The sequence below is a fragment of the Vanacampus margaritifer genome, chromosome 5, assembly GCF_051991255.1.
Source record: "Vanacampus margaritifer isolate UIUO_Vmar chromosome 5, RoL_Vmar_1.0, whole genome shotgun sequence".
Classification (NCBI taxonomy): Eukaryota; Metazoa; Chordata; class Actinopteri; order Syngnathiformes; family Syngnathidae; genus Vanacampus; species Vanacampus margaritifer.
Window position 1 is genome coordinate 22,565,278 of NC_135436.1, and position 24,487 is coordinate 22,589,764.

The 24,487-nt window shown below is 41.1% G+C and overlaps 2 protein-coding genes and 1 long non-coding RNA gene across 13 annotated transcripts in view; 1 reads left to right on the forward strand and 2 right to left on the reverse strand.

The window, feature by feature from the left end:
• Nucleotides 1-565: 565 nt before the first annotated feature.
• c5h19orf47 (chromosome 5 C19orf47 homolog) lies at nucleotides 566-6,699 on the reverse strand. 3 transcript variants are annotated; one of them, XM_077566795.1, is made up of 8 exons: nucleotides 6,617-6,699; nucleotides 5,652-5,739; nucleotides 4,690-4,804; nucleotides 4,305-4,386; nucleotides 3,977-4,099; nucleotides 3,734-3,883; nucleotides 2,917-2,990; nucleotides 566-2,290 (listed from the first exon to the last, which is right to left on the reverse strand). In XM_077566795.1, the coding sequence occupies exons 1-8, from the start codon at nucleotides 6,633-6,635 to the stop codon at nucleotides 1,760-1,762; spliced, it is 1,182 nt and encodes a 393-aa protein (XP_077422921.1). In that variant the 5' UTR covers nucleotides 6,636-6,699; the 3' UTR covers nucleotides 566-1,759. The 3 variants fall into 3 exon arrangements, with proteins under 3 accessions (XP_077422921.1, XP_077422920.1, XP_077422922.1); XM_077566794.1 differs by having other exon boundaries at nucleotides 569-2,290; nucleotides 3,977-4,102; XM_077566796.1 differs by having other exon boundaries at nucleotides 571-2,290; nucleotides 3,809-3,883; nucleotides 3,977-4,102.
• Nucleotides 6,700-7,211: 512 nt separating this feature from the next.
• fosb (FBJ murine osteosarcoma viral oncogene homolog B) lies at nucleotides 7,212-19,922 on the reverse strand. 4 transcript variants are annotated; one of them, XM_077565192.1, is made up of 6 exons: nucleotides 16,763-19,922; nucleotides 16,467-16,624; nucleotides 14,232-14,615; nucleotides 12,827-12,934; nucleotides 11,327-11,662; nucleotides 7,212-10,655 (listed from the first exon to the last, which is right to left on the reverse strand). In XM_077565192.1, exons 1-6 carry the CDS (start codon nucleotides 16,824-16,826, stop codon nucleotides 10,602-10,604), a joined length of 1,104 nt encoding a protein of 367 aa, XP_077421318.1. In that variant the 5' UTR covers nucleotides 16,827-19,922; the 3' UTR covers nucleotides 7,212-10,601. The 4 variants fall into 4 exon arrangements, with proteins under 4 accessions (XP_077421318.1, XP_077421317.1, XP_077421316.1 ...); XM_077565191.1 differs by having other exon boundaries at nucleotides 7,212-11,154; XM_077565190.1 differs by having other exon boundaries at nucleotides 7,212-11,662; nucleotides 14,262-14,615.
• Nucleotides 19,923-20,519: 597 nt separating this feature from the next.
• Nucleotides 20,520-24,487, forward strand: part of LOC144051783 (uncharacterized) — a 37,866-nt gene continuing 33,898 nt past the window's right edge. For 5 of the 6 annotated variants that reach the window (XR_013294034.1, XR_013294033.1, XR_013294032.1 and 2 more), the window contains exons 1-2: nucleotides 20,542-21,884; nucleotides 21,960-22,079. This is a non-coding gene — a long non-coding RNA (uncharacterized LOC144051783). Of the gene's footprint in view, nucleotides 21,885-21,959; nucleotides 22,080-24,487 lie in introns of all 6 variants that reach the window. The other variant, XR_013294035.1, reaches the window with a different exon arrangement.

Sequence of the window (24,487 nt, forward strand, 5' to 3'; positions counted from 1 at the left end):
TGAATCGTACACCTCCTTTTTGCATGACGTAACGTTTAACCCGCAGGCCACCAAGCAGTCTACAAAAAAGTGTGCTTCCTTTTTTCTCCATATATACCGGTACACACAATTCAGGTTTGGGAATTACCATTCACGAACATTAACGCAAATGATTTGGGTTGTGTGGATTTTGGCAGCGGTGAACTGAAGGTTGGCATGTTTAATTTACAGGTCTGTGATTCAGGGTTTGAATCTCTGTTCTGAGTACAACAGCTTCCATCCACATGAAAAAAAAAATACATGTTAGGTTCATTGAATAATCTAAATTAGGGCTGATCAACTAATAATATTTAAATCAATGCAATTTCCAAATTCCAAAATGGTTGCAAATTCTAATTTAAAAAAACAAAACAGCAGTATTTCTAGCATAGCCCCTAGCCCATCAGACCAAAACAGTTATGTTTAATAATTTTGATATTTTCATAGTAATATAACTTAATGTATGCAAGTGTTTGTTGAAAAAAATACATGAAAAGGGACCATAAAAATGAGTTGCATATTAAACCACCATAGCAATATTGAAGGGGGAATCACAACAACCGGCAGATTGTTTTTCAAAATTGTTCAGTCCTACTCTAAATTTTCCATAGGTGCGAGTGTAAATGCTTATTGTCTAAATGTGCCATTTGATCGACTGAGTGGAGGCTAAGAATCAGTAAAAAAATAAAAAATAAAATAAAAAAAAGAGAAAAAAAAGACAGCAACATTTTTGACCTGTTGTTTTAATTCCTTGGTTTCTTTCTTTTTAACATTTCCTCTTAGTTTCTGGAGACAATAAAAGTAAACAAAAAAACACTTTAAATATTTACAGTAAAGTTCAAGTGAAAAGTCTAAAAAGACTTATTACAACAGCGTTAGCTGGTGGGGAGGGAGGTGTGTGTGTGTGTGTGTGTGGGGGGGGGGGGGGTGGTGGTTCTGCCACAAGATTTTTCGAGTGCCCAGTGCAGAACCAGGCTGTTTCGGGATAGAACCGGTGCAATGGAAAACGGGAATTAGATTGATATTTTGATTTATCCAACATAGAAAAATAAGTATCATAACATTTTTGTGCAGTGTGAAATCAAGTCTACCATATCTATACTTTTTTTTTTTTTTAAATACTCAACTCATGCTGCCTTTTGGGTAGGAAGTCTACTACGGAAATAAAGTCCACCAGGAAGTTGAGAGGCATTAGAATCATTCCTATTTGGTGTGGGTGCTCATGTTGAGGTCACAACGGGTTCAAATGTTTTCCTATGGCTTGACCTCTAAGTGAATCACGTTTTCATCACTGTACAAAAGTAAAGTTGGGGAAAAGAGCTTACCTGATTAGATTTGGAATCACAAATGATATGTTGAGGGCTATAAATACTGTGACGGAATTTCGGGCAGCAGCCATCCTTAACGGGTGAATTATTAAAACTATCATACTAGCAGCTCAGGCCATGCCATGCTCATGCCTTAGGAGTTTTTTTTTTTAATGCTTAAATATTTAAGTAAAAAATGATAAATGGAAAATAAGATCATATAATATTTCTGTCAAAGCAATCAACACATGTGATTGGGGAGGTGATAACTGGGGGAAAATGAGGTTTCCCGTGGCACCAAATTTAAAAATAAAACATTACAAACTGGGTTTTGTGTCAAGTCAGTGTCCGTACAAAAAAAATGCCAACCTCTTTTTCTCTCTCTCTCTCCAAATGAATTTGCAGTCCTAGTTGCACAACATTTGGGATGTGTGTTACTTATTTTTACCGCCCAGCCTATTGAAAACACTGACAGCTTTGCAATCCATCTGGGCGCCCGCACGGTCCCCCACTCCGGCTGGGATTCCTGCTCCAGTGCTGCTGCTGACTTTGCACTTCACCCCGCTCGCTTTCTGCTTGGCCCTGGGCCGAGTGCTCGTCACTCGGTTGTCCTGCGTGTCAGCAGTTCGGGGGGGCACCGCAGCGGCGGTGCGCTGGAGCTTACCCAGTCTCTGAAGCACGCTGATTTTAGCCGGGGGGATGCCGTTGGAGGAGGACGAAGGAGTGGGCGTGTCGGGCGGCGGTTGTCTAAATTTGCCGCCCAGGCGCCGCAATGTGAAGGGGGCGGGCTTTTTGACGGGCTCGCTCCTTGGGTTGGGAGGCAGCTTTTTGAGGACGCCTGCGTACTGGAGGACGGATCCATCTCCGTCGCTGTCGTCCTCCTGCTGGGTAGCCTCCAACTTCCCCGACCTCAGCTCCGCCCCCACTTCGTCTGCGCGGTCCAGACGGCTGAAAACGCCGGTGGGCTGACAGCACAGGAAGCGTGGTAAGCAAGTCAGGAAGTCATTCTCACACATTTGTCGGCTGCTGTTTTGTCATAGTCACCAAATAACCGTGAGCATTTCCTGGTGCACATTTTTCTAGCCTTAAAGGGGAAGTCAACCCAAAACAAATTCTTGACAATATGTTCTATGCAGCCTCACTAGTCTAATTAGGCCTACTAGTGTATTCTGGTTAATATTGCGTTTAGTGGAATATGAGTTAAGCAGCAAAATCCAGCAGTTTTTATCATTATCAGAAGGCGGTCATTTTGCCACTTGCTGTGCATTAATGTTGCTCAGATCTCAGGTAACAACCAATCACAGCTCAGATTCAGGAAACAGGTGAGCTGTGATTGGTCATCGCCTGAGCCGTGAGCAACTGTGACGTCATCTTCAGTTGAAAACAAGTAGCAAAATAGTCGCCCCCTGAAATGGATAAAAACGGCTGGATTTTGCTTCATAACTCAAATGTAATATTAATCAGAATGTCAAGATAAGACTACTGAGGTCACATATAAAATAATATTGTCAACAAATGTTTGGCGTTGACTATGACGTGTGACATGCCAAGTAGCTCCACCCACCGTAGAAGATCGACTGACGGCCCTCACCTTGTTAGTGCTGGCCGTTGGATCTGCCTTCGATTCGGCGCCAAGTCTTGAAAACACCGACGTGCGCGTCAAACCTTTTGGGACACAAAGACAGACAACAACATTTGACAGTTTCACACGTTTTGATGAATCAGCGGCGAGTCGAAAATCAAATCGAAAAAATGTTTAGTCACCATCACAAGCGCCGCAATAAGTCACAGTCCTTTCGGATAACAGATGGCTTTTATGGTTTCATTGTGATTTATGTCCGACTGCTAGGACTGCAGCTTCAGTTGTGTACAGTCATGACAAGAAATCACAAAAAAGGTATGAAACAAAGCAATGTCTAATTTATGAGAGTAAAGCTTAGACTTGAAAGCTCAAGAGCGGAGTAAAACAGTAACGGCTCAATCTATGATGTCAAATTGAAGATCAAATATATACATTAAGGATCGTGTCTGCAGATTTTGAAAAAAAAATTCTTAACCTTATTTGTAAAGAAAAAAAAAAGTTCTTAACCTTATTTGTAAAGAAAAAAAAAATATACCTATAACTTGTTTCCAAACATATCAAAGCTCGCTTCGTATCAGGAAAAATGAAGCAAATCCCAGAAGGAACGTTAGCAGATCTTAATGTGAATAAAATCAAGACAAGTTCAGGCAGGAGGTTACTATAGTGTGAAATATTAATCAAAGAGAGACGTAAAGCAAAGGTCAAGCAAGCCATAGTCTACCGTGTCTTCCGATTGGAGGCTGAGAGCTTTTAGTAGTGATTAGTCGATTAGCCGTGTCAGGCGTCACGTGGCGAGGCGCGTCCGAGCCCACTGGTTCAGGCCTACCTTTCTTGGCCTGCTGGGCCAGGATGCGGCGTGTGCGTGGCGTGGTGCCTTTGGGCATGTTGATGATGTACTTGCCTTCCATCTCTGCTGTCACGCGCCGACGCTTCGCGGCCGACAACCCAGTCCCTTCGTCTTCTGGCTGACTGACAGCTGTCAAACGAGGGGGGAAGGGTGGCAGTCAGATCTATTGAATCGTGGAGGGTTGGGGGCGGGGGAGCAAAAGTGGAGCAGGGTGTGCTTTACCTGCTTTGCTACCCTTGCTTGCTTGCATGTTGGACACGGTGACCGAGAGGCGGTTGTCGGGGCGACGTGCTGGAGTGCCTGGAGGGGAGTCGTGGCTCAAGGCGTTGGCTATCATACGAGTTGCTGCTAAGGGATGAGACAGAACAATATTTAGTGGCTGGAATGCCACCTAATTATGCATCCTATCCCATATGACCAACACTGCTTGATTGCTATTAATCCTCAACAGAAGCCAAAAGCTAAAGCAGAGCAGTGTGGGGGGGAAAAAATGACCTCTGATTATTCTTGTGGGCGGCGAGTATTACTGCTAAAGCTAACTGCTACTTACGAGTGTTGGCAGTTCTTCTGAGCTCTGCTTTGACGCTGGTCTGTCCTGAGGAAATGGCCTCTGTGGCCATTTTGCACATATCCTGAATGGGAAAAAATATGCTATATTACACTTAAAATTAAGTGGGTTGTGGTCGAAGAATGTCAACATTAACATTAACCCCCCCAAATCTAGAGTTAACTCTTAGCGACATGCTACCATACAAATGGTGTTACATTTAGTACAATGTTACGGCAATGACAAATGACCACTGATAGATCAGCAGTGGTTCACATCATCCACATGGTAGACGTAGGAAGTGTGCAGTAGAAAAGGGATGTAAGATGGCATGGGTTTTCGTACTGCCCGCTGTCAACCTTCCGACGTGTCCACAGTGGCGTCTGACCTGCCTATGGACGATCTTGGCGTGTTTGAGAATGGCAATGATGTCGCCGACAACCGTGATGCCGAGGTCCATCATGATGTCCTTGCTCAGGTCCATCAGCATGTTCTTCTGAATTCTGTAGCAACACGGGAAAAAATAAAAATAAAAAAAAAATAAAAATACAGTAAATACCTCTTCATCTGCAGTTCTGGGTTTGTGCCATCGCTATATATATTTTTTTACGGTTAGTAACTGTTGTTCGAAATCTCATCTATTCTTAATGCAATTCTACTCTTTATCACTAGATGGTGCCACACAACTCACAAAAGGTTCATTTTATAATGTCCATCTTAGAGAATGGTCACTGGTGTAAAGTTAAAATTAAAAGTCGTGATTGTCACACCCACCTCAGTGGGGCGAAATTCGTTCTCCGCATTTGACATTTGATCCAGTGATGCTAAATGAAGATTTTGTGAGCCGCCACTTATAGTGACCTCTCCTGACGAAAAGCAAGACTGCAATGGATTTAAAACAACTTCGCTTTGAAATGTTGAAATTTGATACGCGAGCTCACACACGCACGCGCACACAATATCAAATACAATAGAAACAAAACACATTTTTTTATGAATAAAGTTTGATGAATGTATGTCTTGATTTGTGATTAGAGAGTTCTAGGGAAATATGTAATTGTTTGGGTTAATTTGGCTATTTTTATGGGATGCAGAACACTCAAAAATGAGGCACATTATTTTTTTCTCGGCGCTTTATGAATTGTGCCGGCTTCTTTTTTTTTGCTCACAACTTCTCCACACTTGAAAAATAATCACACACAAGGAACAGATGATGCTGATGTGTTTGGTATTTGGAATTTATTATGAGAGGATTGAGGACAAGCAGTTCAGAGAATGGATGGATAATGGTCATCATATAAACATGAGAACTGACTTTTAATTGCTTTTATACGGTCACAATGTGCTTACCTGTTGTCCACGAAGGAGACTGCATAGGTGACAGCCAGGCCGGCTGGGATGCCAGCATCCTTGAAAAACTGGATCCACTCTGAAGTGGCTAAGAGGAGAAAAACATAAAGTCTGCAAACTGGCGGTTAACAGATAAATAGCATTTCCATTCATTTCAATGAGGAAAGTAGATTTGAGAACTGATGCGTTTTAGGTTTGTTTTGTTTAACTACCTACACTCACTTGGCCATTCCTAAAAGCACATCTTGACGATTCAATACAAGAGAACTGTCAAAAAGTCTGCCTTCATATCAATATTGAACGACATGGTCATACAGGTACTGGCCTAACAGTAATTTATTTAACTAGAGCAAACATAGCACAGATGACCCACAGAGGGCCAGTGGGAGATAAGTTAAGTGTAACACATGCTGACCACAAGCAGCTGGAGGTTATTTATAACCACTCAAACTCGTGGCTGGTGCAAAGTGATGGCGGCAGCTGCCACAACAATGGCTCATCCCGACATGTCCAGCACAACACGTCCTCGTTTAGAGTCAGCAACACGAACAAAGATGAGGCGTTAAATGCAACGCCAGATCTAATTTAACATGACACTTGATTGATATTTTTGAAGGTTAGCGCGACGTCGTTGCAAAATGTCGACATAATACAACTAACTAACATTAATTATGTCTGCAATTCCACATCCGATTCCCTCATCCCGACATTCCACCGGTGAAGTGAATTAATTCATTCAAGCGCTATTGTAAGAAGGACCTATTTAGCATCGTGCTAGCATTAGCTAAGGAGCGACTATTGTCACGAATAAAATACCACCGACGGCCATTCGCGACATAAACCACCCAAAAGCGTTCTAAGATGTCATTGTGTGAAAACAATGAAGTATCCCACAGTGAAGGAAAAACGGGAAAATGCGGTGTTAAATGATGAGATTCTCAAGCCGGGCCTTTTCGGTCTCTCACCTGTTGTCACCGACGCCATGTTTACTGAAATGTATTGTACGGTGACGTCACTGTTACGTCGACGTCATTTCCTCTCCTTGTCCTTCACTTCCCGTGCTTAATGAAGTTTCGACTACGAGCGCTAGAGGGCGCGTGCGCACACACATTGATAGCCTTGTCAGAAATTTGTTTGGCCCAGGGGTTCTCGAGGGACCCTTAATCCGTGACGTCACGTGAAAGCGTTTTTATTAAATTATTATTATTATCTGTAAACATTAACAAAAACTCACCAAACTACACATGTATTGGTCAAGCCCCCCTTTCACCCAGGGAGAGAAAAAATCCTGGAGCCATGCCTGCTTATCCTCAGAATTGTGAGGTGTAGCCTAAGTGAGCTGGAACTTTTGGGTGATAATGGATATAAATAATATTGCTTGTTCATGGATGAGCTTGAGTCTATCCCACGACTTCGGGCAAGTGGGGTACAACCACTATTAATCGCCAGCCAGTCACAGTGCATAACAAACACTCATCCATCCAATACCAAAATCACTTCTTCATCATGCTACCCCATACACAATCAATCCACACAAAAAAAGGTTTAAAAAAATCACGATAATTGTTATTAATTTTATTAATAGGTCAATTTGATTCAATATTGAGCCACCATTTTCCAAATGTACATATGCTTTCAGTTTGTTACAATTTTTCAACAGTTGGTAAATACACAAAGGCAAAGAAAATGAATAACTCTCATCTACACGTGAGAGACATGCATCTCAATGATATACCGGTTACTGTAATGCTGTTACATGTTAACTGCATTTGATTAAAGCAACCAAACTCAGTTCGGTCTATACTTTCTTGATCTTGAGAAAAACATCTTATCACCCAATTCAGTTAATTAAGGATTCGAGATAGTCTTGTGTAAACATTAATTTTTAAAAACATTTTCAATGCAGAAGCTCAATAGATTTGTCACATATTTTGGTCCCCTTCAAGCATAACAAGCCTGACATAAACATTAGAAAAATAAAGTATATATATTTATATATACTATATATATGTCAAGGCTATCTGACATTATATATGCAGACAATAATAATATCCATAGCACCCTGATGTCAATATGTAGCTGTAAATATAAGTACAATAATATAAGTTATTGTCACATATCCAACAAAAAATAATCTTTGGCTCTTTCACTGTGTTAACCTAAATGTATATGGTATATCATTATGTTATGTGACAATGATAAAGTTTGCAGCAAAAAAATAATAAACATGTACAATGTCAAATATGGGGAAAAAAAGATGTAAGACTGATACAAATAAATGTGTAAGCAGAAATAAATGAACATAAATGACGGAAACCAATTATGAATAGCATTTCTCCATGGCAAATAAATGTTACATTAAGTTTGCGAGAATATTTGAGCCATATTTTTGTAGCAATACATCTTCAAACAGGTACATAAAGTAGCAGTCAGTTCATCATCCCTGACTAATATTTGCTACATTATGTTCACTCAAGAGCGTCGTTAAGTATTGCATTTCATACCAAGAAAACACAACCGTGTGTGGACATGTGACTTGTGCAGAATAATAACAACTACATTGCAACATTCATCTCAGCATAGAAAAATAGGAGCAACTCTTGTTCAATTGATGCGATCACATCCGTTGTGCGGTACAGTACAAGCAGGTTGATTGTGTCATATTCATAGAAATTTAAAAGGAATCCAGAAAGGAAAGAAAATAATGCATGTGTGTTCAGTGCAAGGGCCTCTGAGGTGTCATTCACACATTCAATGTTGCGTTGAATATTCTTAATCATCAACATTGATTATTATTATTACAATGGAATGACAAGTTGATTAATATGCTTCCAGAGATTTCAGCTGCGTGGAATTCACTACTCTGCCCCTCAAGGATGTCTGGAGCAAATGTAAACCGTGGCACGTCCAACTGAAACCGCCTTTTTTTTTCTATCATGATTGTAAAGTAGCACCACAAAGAAGAAAAACTATGTACATGAGAACTACTGAATATGTTTTATGCTTATTCGGACACGCCAGAACATATTCTCATCACATTTGCATTTTGTAGGGAAAAAAAAAAACGACTCAAAAAGGAATCTCCAAATAGTTCTTAATCAGCTGTTCAAAAAGCGAGGTCCACCCATTCTCTGAGCGCCAAGAGCCACTCAGATAAAAAAACAAAAAACTATACCATCAATTTGCATTATTTGGATGAAACAATTTTACTTCTTTATTAAAAAATAAAACCTCTTGTAAACTGATATGTTTGTCCTTCAAATACACATTTTGATTATTGAACAATATTATTTGTTTATTGTCAGGCAGAAACACGAATAGATAACATTTTTTGTGTAAATGTAACAGTGACTTCAGTATACTGTAGTTTTTTTTTTTTTTATTAAGATTTTTTTTTAAGATAAAGTGGCGGCGTCAGTAGCTTTGGGTCAGACCTCACAGGAAATAATCAGACAAAACAATAGGCGTCATCACAACCTTGTAACATAGTCATAGTTACAAACATACATTGACTTTGTCTTGGATAGTGCTTTTTATACTGTTTATAAAACATAAATACATATGGCGAGAGGCAGTAACATCGTGCTTCATGTTAAGGGACAGGGCCATTTTTTTTTTAAAACCTATCATATATATCTCTATATTTTTCTTTCATTCTCTTAGAAAAATACTCATTTTAAAACTAAATCTCAGTAACATCTTTCAAATTTCTTCATTGACAAAAATATCCCCTTTAGAGCTGCAACACATTCATGTTCGACAATCATAGCACATACACTTAATATATATATATATATGTATATATATATATATCTTTATACAAACAGGCATATAGACTTGGAACAAGATTATTATTATTTTTTTTTACTTTCGACACACACAAAAAACCTTTTAAGTGCACTGCATACCTCCAACGTTGCCACATAAAAACACAATCAACTAAAGGGGGGGAAATATACGATGCAACAACAAGAGTTGGAGGTGGACTGCGTGTGGGGGTACAAGTAAAAGCGGAACAATCAAATACATAAAAAAAAGACATTAAAAATATGCAACAAGTGTCACTGGAACGTACGAGGAAAAACAAATGGCACAAATTCACAGGCAAAGAGAGGACGCTGGAGCCATAACGTCGGCCCGGAATGCTCTCCTCTTTTTTGTTCCTGGGTTAGCCTCCGCGACAACCTCACTCAAGAAAGAAATAAACAGGCCAGGTGCACTCATTTGCACGCCCCGTGTTTAGAGGTTGTCCGCGTCTCCCATTAAAGGCAAAGGAGAAAAGCACAATGCGGAGACTCAAAAGCCAATGGCGGTGCGGTGAAGCTCCTATTTGAGAGGGCAACCCTCGACAGAGATGGCAGGAGCTGGATCTTTTACTGGATCTTTGACTAGATCCGCACAGGTTGAATCAAGAAGTTCGTTCTATTTTAAATCCAAAGGCTTCTTCGGTTTTTAGGTGAATGTTTGAGGCATCGGCTATCGTCTGACAACCCGCCTCCCAAAATACGATCTGATTCAACGTGAAAACAACAGAGACATCAATAGGGAGACTCCACACCTAAAAATAGAACTGAAGAAGCCTTTTGGATTAAAGGTGAAATCATCTTCAACAAACAAATCCAGTCACCTTATCTCAACCTTTACTCTAACGTGGTTGACTAAGAATCGACACGCAGATCTTTTACTTGCTTTTTTTTCTTCTTGCTTTGCATTTGGCTCACAACAACAAAAGCGTCTCTCCAGAGCCACTCAATGTGCCTTGTCTGAAGACCTCCGCCTTGCTTTTTTTAAAAAAAATTTTTATCCCTTCTTCATCAACCGTACATCCAAATGTCGCCTTGCAGCTCCCAGTGAAGGGTACGCTTGTTTGGAACACGTTGCAGAATCCCGGTCCAGGTCGACATGCAGCGGTTAAGGTGTGTGAGAGGGTTAGGTTGGGGGCCGGGCCATTCACTCAAGGTCCCAGGGGCTGGAGGGGGTCTTCGGGCTCTCGGGCGTGGAGGACTTCAAGCAGAGAGGGGGAGAAACACAAGAGACAGAAACAACGATGCTGGCATGGCAGAGGAATCGTAACAACGCGGTGATCGCCGACTTCCATGAGGAGGCTGAGGGATGGAGGGTTAGCGGTAAGTGTCTCTCCTCTGGGCACGGGGCAAAAGAGGAGGTGAAGGGGAAGGATGGATGAGAGACCCTCAGAGGGAACAAGGTGGGGGGGGCACCGGTGCAGATTGTAGCAGCTCACTGAAGACCGAGTTTGGTTTAATCAGTATCTTACGTGCACTGTGTCTGATTGACATTTGCAATTTGAATCCGTCTCTTGGAATGCACGTTAATTTTGTTCTTTAACTCAATGCGGGACGGTCAGCCCCGACTCAGCGAGCGTTAAAGTATGTGCAAGTTTGGTCGGTCAGTCAGAGCGCCAGCAGGGAAGGCGAGTTCAAGGAATCGGATGACTGCTCGCTACTGCTGTTCCGATGGTTGGTACTGACCCCGCAGGCTCCCTCTGGGTAGGTGAACACAAATGAAGATGTGTATGAAGTGCTGTGGCTGGCAATGCCCGAATCGTCATGGTTACCACCACCACCACCACCACCGCCACCGTCGCCGGCCATGAGGCACGGCCCGCCAGGTGCCGCCGCCTCAGTCGGGCCATAGAAAGAACAAGAAAACTCTACCTCCTGTATCATTCCCTGCTGAGGCTGCTGGACTTGCTGCTGCTGCTGCTGCTGCTGCTGAGGCGGAATCTGCGACTGTGTGGAGGCCGCGTGGCCTGAGTAGGCAGGAGGCAGATAGAAAGAGTCTTCCTTCACAGCCATGCCCACAATGGAGGAGGGGGCATGTATGGTTTGGGCGGGGTGCTGCGCCGAGCTTGGCTGAGGCTGCTCCTGGTACAGGATCTTGCAGTTGGGCTGGTGGGCCACCAGGACAAACTCCAGGCGCTCCTTCTCCTTTTGCAGCTCAGAGATCTCCGCCTCCAGCTCGGCCTTCTCCTCCTCCAGGATGTCCGTCTCCTGTGTGGGCGGGGAGATGAGCAAAGGATGAGGAAGGTGATGGAAACTGATGGGTCTACTGAAGGTACACTCTTAACAGTTGGGTCAAAAATAATCCAAAATGGCTCAAGAATGGACCAACCCAACCTTTTGAGTTATTTAACCCCAAAAGTTGCAAATTAAATTAATAACCCAGAAAGCAACACAATTTTTTTTTTTTTTGTGGGTTATTCCCTTGATCCAACATTTTGGGTTAATTGAATAACCCGATTGAAGTGAGTAAAAAAATGAACCGACCAAACCTTTTGAGTTATTTACCCCAAAATGTTGGGTCAGATTAAATTAAAAGCCCATAAAGCAATACAATTTTGGGGTTGTCTTGTGCGTTATTCATGAGACTCAACTTTTTGGGCAAATTTAATAACCCAATTGAATTGGGTTAAAAATAAACTGACACAACTTTATGAGTTATTTAACCCAAAAAGGGTCAAATTAAATGAATAACGCAAATGGGTTGTTTTGTGGGTTATTCATTTGACCCAACTTTTTGGATTTATTTAATTCAATTGGGTTAAAAATGAACTGACCTAACTTTAGAGTTGAGTCAAATTAAATGGATAACCCACAAAGCAACCCAATTATATGGGTTGTTTTGTGGGTTATTTATTTGCTCCAACTTGTTGGGTTACGTAATATAACAACCCAATTGAATTGGGTTAAAAATTAACTGACCCAACGTTGCGACTATGAGTTATTTAACCCCAAAAAGTTGGGACAAATTAAATGAATAAGTGAGTACGCAAACTGGTATGTTGAGATGAAAGCCCGCTAAGAGTAGACAATGGAAAAAATATCAATCACATCATCACTTAATCAACTTTGACATGATTATCATCACCTTAGCATCGATTACAAAATAGTTGAAGTTGTTAATACGCACACCTGCAAAATCAACTTGGGACCAGTTAAAGATTTCTATCAACAAATTTAAATCAGAGTGATTTTATTTTTAAATATGATGGAATGCCGGCAGCATGGCGCCCTAGTGGTTAGCTCGTCCGCTTTACAGTCACAGTTCTGGCCTTTAAATCTGACTGACGGTGACTGATTTAAATCTGAACTCCGACCTTCCAGTATGGAGTTTTGTTTACATTCACTCATTACTTCAGCATGGGCCCATCTTACCGACTGCAGCCTGTCCGTGAGTTCCCGTCGCCGGTTTCGGCACTTGGCGGCGGCCAGTTTGTTCCTCTCCCGACGGACACGTCGCTTCTCCTCCTCCTCTGGAGTCAGCTAGGGCAAAGAGAAGACGTGTTAAAGAGTGCTTCTTTGACTCAGAAATAGGCATAATGTATTGTCTCCAGTGAGTTGATATCTTTATGTGTAAAAGTATTTGTAGCAGGGGTTGGGATCCTTTTTTTCCTATCAGTGTTGTTTTGGTTATACTATCCTGGAAGGGCCATACTAAATGAATCAAAAATATGACCATTGGTGGGTGAAATGTTCTCTTTATAGCACTTCCTCTGAGGGCCACTGGTGATGCAGTGGTACGATTGTCTAGGCCAGGGGTCAGCAAACTTTCCTGTCTAAAGAGCCATTTTAGGCTAAATAAACAACCAAAAATCTGCCTGGAGCCCCAAAACATTTGAAGATTATGATGAAGTAATCAGTGTATTAGTGTTAGTTTAATGTGTTGAGGGCCTAAGAGCAAATTTGAGCTGCACCGCAATACGAAAATTATGACAGCAACATCTAATATGTATACATTGATTTTCTTCTGTTTTGGGATTTTTGGGGGTAATTTTTCATTCACTTTTAGACTTTTCTGTCTTTCAGTAAAATTTCTGACATTTTTGGCGATTCTATGGATATATTATGGTCTTTATTAATAATTTAATTTATTAGTTAATTTATTTATTTTAATTTATTATATTTTATTTATTTATTTTTACGTTTTTTCAGACCTTTTTGGCTATCATTTTGGGGCAATTTTGTGGACATTTCATGATAATTTTTTGCCTTTGTTTGTTATTAGACATTTTGTGGTTAAAATTTTAAAGTTTTCTTTTCGGCTTATTTTTTTTTAATTCAATTTTCCGTCTTTTTGGAAATTTTGTGAACATTTTATAGTAATGTTCTGCCTTTCTTTTGTTTTTGGACACTTTATAGTTAATTCTTGAACGTTTTCTTTTCTGCTTTTTTTTTTTTAATTCAATTGTCTGACATTTTTGGCAATTTCATGGACACTTTGTGATAATTTCCTGCTTTCCCTCTTCCTTTTTAGACATTTTATGTTTACTTTCTGCTCATTTTCGGTAAGTCTTTCTTTCTCTTTTTCTAACATGTGCTTGTAAACAGTTAGCTGTCTTTATATGTGCTCTGTGGTTAGTTCGCTATTCGCCCCAAGTCAGTTGGGGTAGGCTCCAGCTCGCTGTGACCAGAGGCCAGGCCAGATCAAATGCTACCCAGTAACCTAAAACCACCCATTCTTAGGTTTGCTCTCAACAAACAATGTAAGCAAAATTCATGTGGTAGAGAATGTGTCAAATGTGAGTGCCAACAAACACACCATCCAAGCACACACACTTACTAACACACCAACATCTCCGTCTTCACTCACAGACTCTTCTCTAGTGCGGCGGCTGCGGGTTCTGGACTGGCGGATGGGGCCCGGTGCTGGCCCGGGGGTGTCCGAACTCGGAGGAGTGAATGCAGATCCGGAGGAATAACTAGGACCCGGCATGTCATAGGGGTCAACCAGCGACACCGGCCGGGTCATGGTACAGGTGCCGGTGGTGCCGCTCTGCCCCGAGGCCTGGGAGGAGCTGAGGGTGGGCTGAATCATCCACTGCAGGTCCTGACTGGTGGTGATGGCAGTGACGGTCGGCACGAATGAGCCGGGCATCTCCCCTCCGCCGCTGGATCCTGGCCCGCTGCCCGCAATGCTCAAGCCAGCTGCGGCTGACACACACTCCTGGGCAGGACACATGGACATGTAGTCTTACACACCATTCATAAAACTTATCTTAGAGGCAGGATTCATTGTGCTGGTATCAGTTCCCACTCATTGACGGTGTGAATGCGAGTGTGAATAGCTGTTATGCCCTGTGACTAGTTGGTGACCAGTTCAGGGTTTAGTCGGCTCCAGCACACCGCGACCCTGACCAGGATAAGCAGTACTGTATAGAAAATGGATAGATGGACATTTGGCATGAATTGACAAAATAAAAATAAAATGCCTTCGTTGTTGTTGTTTTTTTGTTACTGACGTGCCTTAATGTTTCGTTGCTTTTGGTGCCGAAACCCAATGTCCTTTAATGACCATTGAATATGGAAATGATACCCTGGCTGAAGAGCACAGTGGACATATGGTTAGCATGTCTTCCAACAGTTCTGACGTTCAAATCTCAGTTTTTGCATGTTCTCACTTCCCTTGCTTGTGTGTATTTTCTCCAGAAACTTTGGCTTCCTCGCACATTTCAACTACACTATGACATCACTTCCTTATCGCATTACTTACCAAAATAAGAAATTAAGGACTGGTTACTCTTGTACAGGGGCCGTGGCCACTAGGTAGGCCCCAAGGACTATATGAGTAACTTGCAGGCCTGTTCTAAAAACAACTAACCAGTGATGGGACATTGTAATTTCCAAGGAAGGTTGTTGACTGGATTGTTTGAAAATGTAAACGCCGGCAGAGATAGATAGAACTTAAGTGTATTGACATTCATCAGTTTCCTAAATTGTAAAATCATTGTTGATAATTATTTTGAGAAATAAGTTATGCAATCAAAATGTCTTATTTCAGACAATTTCTTAGGTCAGAAGCGTGCATCAAACTGCTAGTCCTTTGCATTAAACAGTTCCCAAGAAGTAGCTCTCAGTTTCAAAAGGTTGGGGAAACCTGCTGTAATGTGAAAGGAAAAAAAAGCCTTTGGGCAAAGCATCAAACCCTCTACTACACCTTAAATAATACAATTGCTTAATAAATATTTATTTTACTGAGATTCTTTGTCATTTGTTTTTGTTTGTTCACCCCTTGGGCTGCTCCTTTACAAAAAGAATCAAGAATTCATTAGTATTGCTTGTTTTTGTAATACAGTGTAATGTAACCATTACATTTGATTTGTAAAATAAAATTGTATACATGTTAATTTAATAATAAATTATCGTCATTATTTTATGTAATTTTAACCAGAAAGCTTGCCGCTTGAACGGAGCGATCGTGAAGCCCCATCTTTTCTTTTGCTGGTTATTAATTTTGTTCAACTACAAGGCTGACTATCAAAATTTAATATTCACAGTGGTGAGAGAACACCGCGCCGCGTCGACCAATGGCGTGCCTCATTTTGTCCCACAAGTCCCTCCTCCTTCTTCCTCCTCCCCCGTCACACCCCCGGCTGGTGTTCCCCTTGACAACGAGACGTAGCATTCCAAAATAGAACGACCATTTACGTCACCGCCTCAGTGAGAGAGGGCGAGAGACATCCATATGGAGCGAGAGAGAGAGAACCAGGCAGAGTGGTGGATCTGCGTGGAGAGGCGGGGCTTCACGAGTGACGTAGGAAGCATGCAGCTGTGTGTCACCAGCACCAAGAAGCAAGCACGCTTTCTGAGCCTGGAGCCGGTACAGATTTTTTTTGCACAGTGTACACACTCGGAGACATGTCTATAGAACATTACTAACGCCAACAGTTAACAAAAAAAATTAAATGCGGATGAAAATCGATGCTGGCTAGCTAACGAGCTATTTCCGGTGTTAACTCCGTGCACTAAACAGTAACAGAAAATGTAGCCACGTTTAGGTGGGTTCGTTCCGACTTACCTGCGGAGCACTGGTGGTCGGCGGGCTCCCAAAGGAGTCCACGGAGGAGAGGTAATGGGACTCTATGGACGGGGAAGAGCTACCACGGGATCCGTTGTCGGGTTCGCCGGGGAACCCTTGGTACATCTCCCCGCGGGGGCCGAGAGGGAGCTTGACACCTGCAAATTATTCGTAAAATTGTCTTCTGTAGCGGTGCTAGGTAATGTTGTTTGTTGTTGGAATAAATGCCACAAAAAAAAAAAAAAAAAAAACTCGCATATGAGTGATATTTTATGCGTACAAACCGAGAAACTCACCGTTACTTGTCTTGTTGCCGTTACCCGGTGAGGCGCTCCTGGTGTCTTTCCAAAAAAGTTGCATGAAGAAGCTTTAATCCACTTCCCCGCGACGAGCAAGCGGGGTGAAATTCTTCCGAAACTGTGTGTTCTCCTTCCTTTCCCCGTGTTCAAACTACTTCTTCGATGCGAAGCTTAATAGATCCATAAAGTCCGATTGGCGGCACGACCCGACGAATGCACGGCGTTATTACGGTACAAACAAGCAGATTTTGTCTTATGAATGAATCCTCCTTGAGTAGCCTACAACCGAGGCATTTAAGTCCCGCCTCGGGGTTCCGCTGACGTACATGCCCATATTTGTACACCGCTGTTGTGTTTGGTATCCTTGGTGACGTCGAGGGATTCCCTCTCGCACTGAAATGAGCCAAAGCTTACCTCGCCGGCGGATAATAATAGACGCTTTTCTTTTTTTGAATAATTTCCAACGCAAAGGGGGTATTTCTCACCGTCTGACTATTTAGGAGAGGAAGCTTATGGATTGTAAGTCTTACAAGTGTGGAAAAAGTAATGTATTGGGGGACAATAACTAGGTCAGAAATATAATACATGGGCTACTTTACTAACTTTACAGTACTGGGCTTAAGTTATGTTGACCACTATTTGAGGTTTATTCCAACAATATTTGAATAGTGATATTGGTAATAAAGTTTTATCCTGTAAAAGGGAAAATTTAGGCCAGTGGTTCCAAACTTTTTAAATGATGTCAGTGATTTTAATTACATGATAGAAAGAAGAAAAAAAAATACAATTTCACAAACAGAAAACAAATCATGAATGCTATGCACGTATATACTGTAAGTTCATAAAATAAATATTACAAATATATATATTGTTTAAAATTTTGACTTTATCTCTACTTCTAATTGTTAATACTTGTATGTGTCCAATTACGACAGCCAAAAGAAATCCAGTGGAGAGTGAACGCATTCTATGTATTCTACTGCATTCTATGTACTTAATAATATGCTGCTGACAGCTTGGCCAGGTCATCATTTGAAATCAGACTAAATAAAGTTTTTTTTATTATTATTAAATTTAATTTAAATTAATTAAATTTAAATTCACTCTATATGCCGAAATGACTGCTGTGAAAAAAAATCATTAAATGATCACTACGGTGGATTTTTTTTTTAGTTGTTTGCCTCTGGTCATTAATTAATCATTTTCTACATTTCTATTTTGTCCTTATTAGGGCTTTGTGTGAGCACACAAACACAGGGAGAACATGAAAACTCATACAGAAACACCCGGGCCGAGATTAGAACCATGAATTTTGTTACGGACATACTGACCACTTTAGGCGACTGTGCTACCAAATACGCTCTAACAGTTAAAAAATAACCACATTTTGGGTCAAAAAAAGAACAGCCACCACATGTCAATTTGACCAAACTTTTGCTGTAACTCTTTTGAACGCAAAAATTTGGTCAAGTCAGTAAATGACAAAACACTTTTTTTTTTCTCCCACCCAAAACTTTTTTTTCCCTTCTTCTTCACAATAATTTAAAAGATATGTTGACTTGGTCAACCTACAGCTTGTGGACCATAAATTGCCTGACCCACAAACACTCATAGTTATGTTAATGATAAACATCACAGCCTCGCCCTCGAAGGGCCGCTGATAAAAGATGAAAGACAGTTTGACGTTGTTGTTTTTTTTAAATCCGCTTTTGATCTAGTCGTAATAGTATTTGTAGGGACGTGCGTGACTAATATTTTCAAACAGCTTTCCTGTGTGCTTTTGTACGCCACTTAAATCCCTTTTGTAGTCGTTCTCAGGACACACCCACGAGAATCCTGAGTTTACCACCTTCACAAAGCGAGATCCTTTTCATTGACGTAATCTGTTTACCTGGATGGCTCCAAGCCAATGTAATCCAGTATGTGGGGGGGAAAAAGCACTACAGGGAAAAAGACACACTGAATCTGACTTTTTTTTTTTAATGGATTTTTTTTTTTTGCAGCTTCTGTAGTCCAATGTTCAATGTTAGACAACGAGGCGCTCTAAAGCTGCCTCGCCAGCTCCAAGACCCAGTCAACATGCAGGCTTTCTTTTTTGCCCCTTGCTTGCCGAGTCACCATTGTTCCTTCTCTCTGTGACATGCGTGCGCTCACAACTGACGAGGCGCTCTAATGATGCCAACTCAGTGGACTATCCGATTGGAAGATTTCAGGGTGTAAGGATCGCTAGTTAACTAGCTGCACGTCATAATTGTGCTAATAATTTCTGATGTCAACGAAGGAGCTCGAGTTTTGACAAAAACGGGGAGGGGCAACTACAGCTTAATACTGTACTCTCTCCCCATAATTGAGCGCTACATGGTTCTTAGTCTTGTATTTAGAAATTATCTTCAAACATGTATAATTTATTTAGAAAGTAATTCACTAGTCTTCAAATTCCACTATAAAGACAGTGGAGCCATTTTCACATTGTGTTCCATGACACAAAAGGGGCAATCGTGCCCATGTATACGTTGCAACAGTAATGATTTATAGACATGTTGGAAACTTTTGAGCCAATGTATGTGTTTCCAAACCGCAAATATTTTTGCAGAGACCGCCTTGCACCACTTGTATAACTCTACATGAGAAAAGAGTGCAAAAGAGCTGGAGGGGGTGCAACGTTACTCTTTGACAAGAGATTTACGGACCAGTTTGACAGCTCATTTCATGCTGTTAAATCGTTGAACTGTTTTACAGTAATGTTAGTTTATTCTTTTTTGAGTCCTTCCTGGATGACGGTGGGAACGTCAAATATAAGCTTTGCCCTTAGGCTCTGCTGTTTCAAAATGCTGCTACCCGCGTCTTAACTGTGTGTGTGTTTTTTATTTTATTTTAAACATTCTCTATAAATAAAGTTGAGTTTAATTTAGTTTTATTTTCACATTATCGTATCTGTAAAGAAAAAAATTGTGATTCCGATTATTTTTGTGGAAGTCAATGCAAATTCAGGCTGAGGAAGGAAAAAAAACAATTATTAAGCAAAAAAATATATATTAAGCAAAAAAAAAAATTAAGCAAAAATATGAATAATGTTATTGGCATTTTCTATTGTTTTTTTTTTTAAGGAAAATAAACAAGAGATTTTATTTTAATGCCACATCGCCACGATCAAGAGCACAAATAAACAACAGTGAATGCTAATTTTGACGCGTGCAGTGGGCAGTAATGACGGAAATCAGATCCTGTCACAGTGCAAAACACAAACGTGATTCATAGTGGCCTACATGCGGACACCAGTGGGAATGCATAAGGAGCAGTTGGGTGGGAAGTGTGGGTTGGGGCTCCATCCGGGGAATTGGAGGTGGCAACTCATGAATGGGAATTTAAAAAAAAAAAGTACAAGTGATGTCAAACAAAGAGGTTATAGGCAGGCGTGTGTGTGTGTGTGAGAACAAGAGGGGGAGAGTAGTCACCGGTCGAACAACGTCAGAGAACCACGGAGGACGTGATTGAGCCCCGTCTGAGCCGCGAGTACCGGAGTGACTCCTCATGAATCACCTCACGATGGAGGCCATACGACTAGAGGAGTACGATATAACCAACAAACACAACAATTGTTTACACAAACTATCCCAAATACTCGGTATTATTAAGTTAAATCAGGAGAAACATGTGCCACTGTGTGCGTGCGTGTGTGTAGTGTACTGTCTCCATGGCAACATCGTTGTTGCCGCCGCCTCGTGTGTTGTGCCGCCCAGCAAACGGTTTCCATGGGAACGAGCTGGCAACTGCGCGGCACACGACGCCACTTCCGGGTTCTCTTGTCGGTGAGCTGAGCGCGTCGAGTTGTGTGTGTTTTTTTAGAGCACCGAGTTTACAGTCACCGGACTGCGCTTTTATTTTTTTTTCTTTACCCCCACGTTGCGTCAGTGTAGCTTGTGTTGTTACTGTAAGCGATTCCGTGCTATATTTATACAGGCACACGCGAAGCTAGGTGGCTAACAGACGGAGCTAACGGAGCCTGAGGCTATTCGCAGGCTCCTCCACTCAACTTTTACAGTAAAGGAGCTAAAACAACAGCAACATAAATTACAAACAACACAGTGTATTATATACAGTACATTCCAATATACCTCAACAGACAGATAAGCTATTTGTATAAAAAGGAAAATGTAACTGGCATACTGATGCATTATATGACACCAAGTTGTGTATGAAAAATCCAATGAAATTGTTTTTATTATTATTTCATTAATAAGAGTTCCACTAGCTGTTTTCCCTGGAATGTAAGTCACAAGTGTTTTTGTTGTTTGTTTGCAAGCGGTGGTAGTCTAGACTCCAGCCGGGCCAGGCCAGGCCAGGCCAGGTTCACACAGACCCACCAGTGTTGTCTTAATTCCCCCTCCTGACGTGCTTTTGTTTTGCTTGCTTCCCTCTGTCTCTTAGCATACTTTCGGGAAGTTACTAGCCTGCGCCACGCTCACAAGGCCAGCCCCGTCGCTTCCCATTGGAAGGCTAGGCCGTGTTTGTCTGCTTTCCCTGCCCAAAATATGCGTTGCCATGCGACGGCGAGGCCTGTCCCACTTAACAGTGGTTTTGTTTACACCCTTTCTGGCTCTAACAATATTACATAACCCCTCAAGGCTTCCCCTCCCCACCTCTGCGAAAGAAATATGATCGTCCCGGACTTTTCAGCCAACCAAAATGTCCCGATCGCTCTCTTATTTTTTTCCCCTCACACTGCTGTGTTCACTCAGCGTTTTTCATGTGTTCCACTCCAACTGCGGTCAAGATCTTAGCATGAAGAAGACTGTTTATAAGAAAGCTTAACTTTGATGTCAGCCTTTCATTAAATGTCCCATTGCAACATGATCTGTCAGGGCTAAAAATTCACAAGATCACACAGCTTGTGTAATAGTTGACACGATCCAGTTATGGTTCCGTTTACAGTATTTTACAAAACGTTTAGCACAGTGCACTCATATGCAACTGTTCTTATACAAGTAGTTGTCAAAGGACGGCTGGAGAAACTGGAATTAAAGTCTTCCAATGTTAAACAATAATAAACCAAAGGACTTGTGACATTTACACAGAGCAAAGTCATTGGATTCTTGTACCACAAATCAGTAGTAACCAGGTATTTAAAACATCCATTGACACGCTACAGTTAAAACAATATAACAGGACCTTATAGATATCTTTATATTTTCAGTGTCTACTGTACTGCATAAACGGCTGAAATGAACCTAGAAATTTCCCGCCTTTGGACATAGCATGAGATCCATCACAGAGGCCCAACAACGTCTATGAGAAAGGGGATTCCGCCGGTCAGGTTGGTTACACCTGACGCTCACTTTATCCGCCCTATTGGTGCGAAAACAATAGTCACTGATGGACAAGTATTTTATAAGACTATGAGTCACAAAATAAAGAATTTGTCTGCTTGGTAGTTATATACTGTAGAAAGGTTACGCAAACAAGGAAGAATCATTAGATTCCTGTAATGTTTTGCTCTATAAATAAAGCGGTTATAATCCACATGCATTGGGGTCAGCTGTGGCAGTATCCGGTTCACAGTTTTATAAGAAGCGCACGGACAGACTGGGTGTAAAAGAGGCCGGGAATTAGCAAAGTTAGCTTTCATTTCATCCTGTATTACAGTACATATGTAGATTGTTTTCATCTTCTGCCGAGCATGAATGCTGCAGGTGGACTTTGCAACAGGGTTAGTGAAACACTACAAAACATAACCAGTATCAGTCAGGTTTCGTTGTGTGCACTTTGTTCTACTACGGCCGGCTAGCTTTCTCGTCCACACCGTGATTGCTGTGGCAAAAGTTTTGACCATTTTAACTCATTCACTGCCATTGACAGCTATATAGACGTCAAAAAAATCATTTGAACTATTTCTCTTAGTTTAACATTTTTTTCCCCACTTTTGTTAACAAGAGTATAAAAACCTAGAATTTTTTTATTGTACATTTAGAACAGATATAAAATGTATGATTAATTGTTAGTTACCTAGTGAAGTCATGTGATTAATTGCAATAAAAAAAATTAATCACCTGATGCCCCTAATTAAAAAATTAAATAAAAAATTAGGGGCGTCAGACGATTAATTTTTTTAATCGTTATTAATCGCAAGACTTCAATAGTTGACTCACGATTAATCACAAATTTTATATTTGTTCTAAATGTACAATACATTTTTTTCCCTAGGTTTTCATAAAAAAAATGAAATGAAAAAAAAAAGTTAAACTAATAGAAATAGTTCACATGAATTTTTGACGTCTATAGCCACCAATGGCAGTGAATGAGTTAACATCTCTCTGGGCCACACAGGAATCACGGCTTTTTGCGTTTTGCCTACCCAATTCCCTCTGTGTTATCTTTTGACCATCACGTTTTGTCCGCAGTGGGCTGAATCGGGGCTACTGGGCCGCTGGGGACGTTGTGTAATTGTAGCTTTACATGCTTGGAATGTGGGTGGACCGTGGAAGTCCAAGTACCTGGAGAAAATCCACACAAGCATGGGGAGAACATGCCAACTGAGATTTGAACCTCAGAATTTGTGCCAGACATGCTAACCGCTACTCGACCTCGCTGGCGTAATTATTACATGACCTCTCTGATTGGCCAACACTGTACCCACTCCTGCGTGCTCCCACTAACGCTCCAGGATCACAGATCCACACCGACTTAGACTTCAACGTCGTGGTGAGCGCAAAGAAGCCGTTTGCAATCGCCCAGTTGTTGGACTTTCCAGTTTTTCTCGTTTGCCACGGAGGCGTCCTGATTCTCATGCAGTTTATTCGTGCAGCGTTTTGGCTAAGCTGCCTGTGTTTATATGGCATCACCTAAAGCGTTGCTACAATTTAAAATGAGCTTGTGAGCACACAGACACCGCACAGATTTACAATGACCCATAAAGTGCTTAGGACATCAAAATGTGCGTGTGTCATAGCCTGGGCATGAGACAAAAAGAAAAGCCTTTTTGATTTGCCGTGTAGAGTATTAAGACCTACTGATTGATTTGCTTGGATAGCTTTCAGCTCAATTCTGTATACTTTATTGTCCTCATAGGCAAACTTGTCTTGCAGACAGGATATAAGACTTGTAGGACACTTTGCGAATGATTGAGTAAGAGACATTACTCAATCAATGGCCACTATTACATATGATGTTTTAGCAAGACTGTAATAACCATATAGTGCAGCGATTCTTAAAGGGATGCTTTACTAATTTTGTACTCTTCAGCAGTAAAAAGTTAGTATTTTGTCGATCATGACTTTGATTACATCATTTTTTATGTACAATTAATACCTTTAACCCATTCATTCCCAGCCATTTTCACTGAAGCAACCCCCTTTGCTCCCGGCTGTTTTACTGGATTTTGCAAGGCCCGCAGAATATTGTGTTCTATTGCTATAAAAACATGAAACCTACCAAAAGAAAGATTAAAGTCTCTTATTTCATCAGGGCAAACAAAGTATATTTCTATCTCTTTCAGTTTTGCAGCAATTGGCATTAGAATATAGCTAAGTTTCATCATTATTCACAAACCTGCTGAAAACACAAAAGGAAAATAGCTTTTTTGCAATATGCCTTTGTTGAGCTCTTATACTCTGCTGGCACCCGCTGGCCGATTTTGGTAATAACTACCATTGCTTTAACCGACCTCTTCATGACAGAAGCTGTATGCAAGCCTTCTGTATGCTCTAGCATAAAAAAACATTAAAA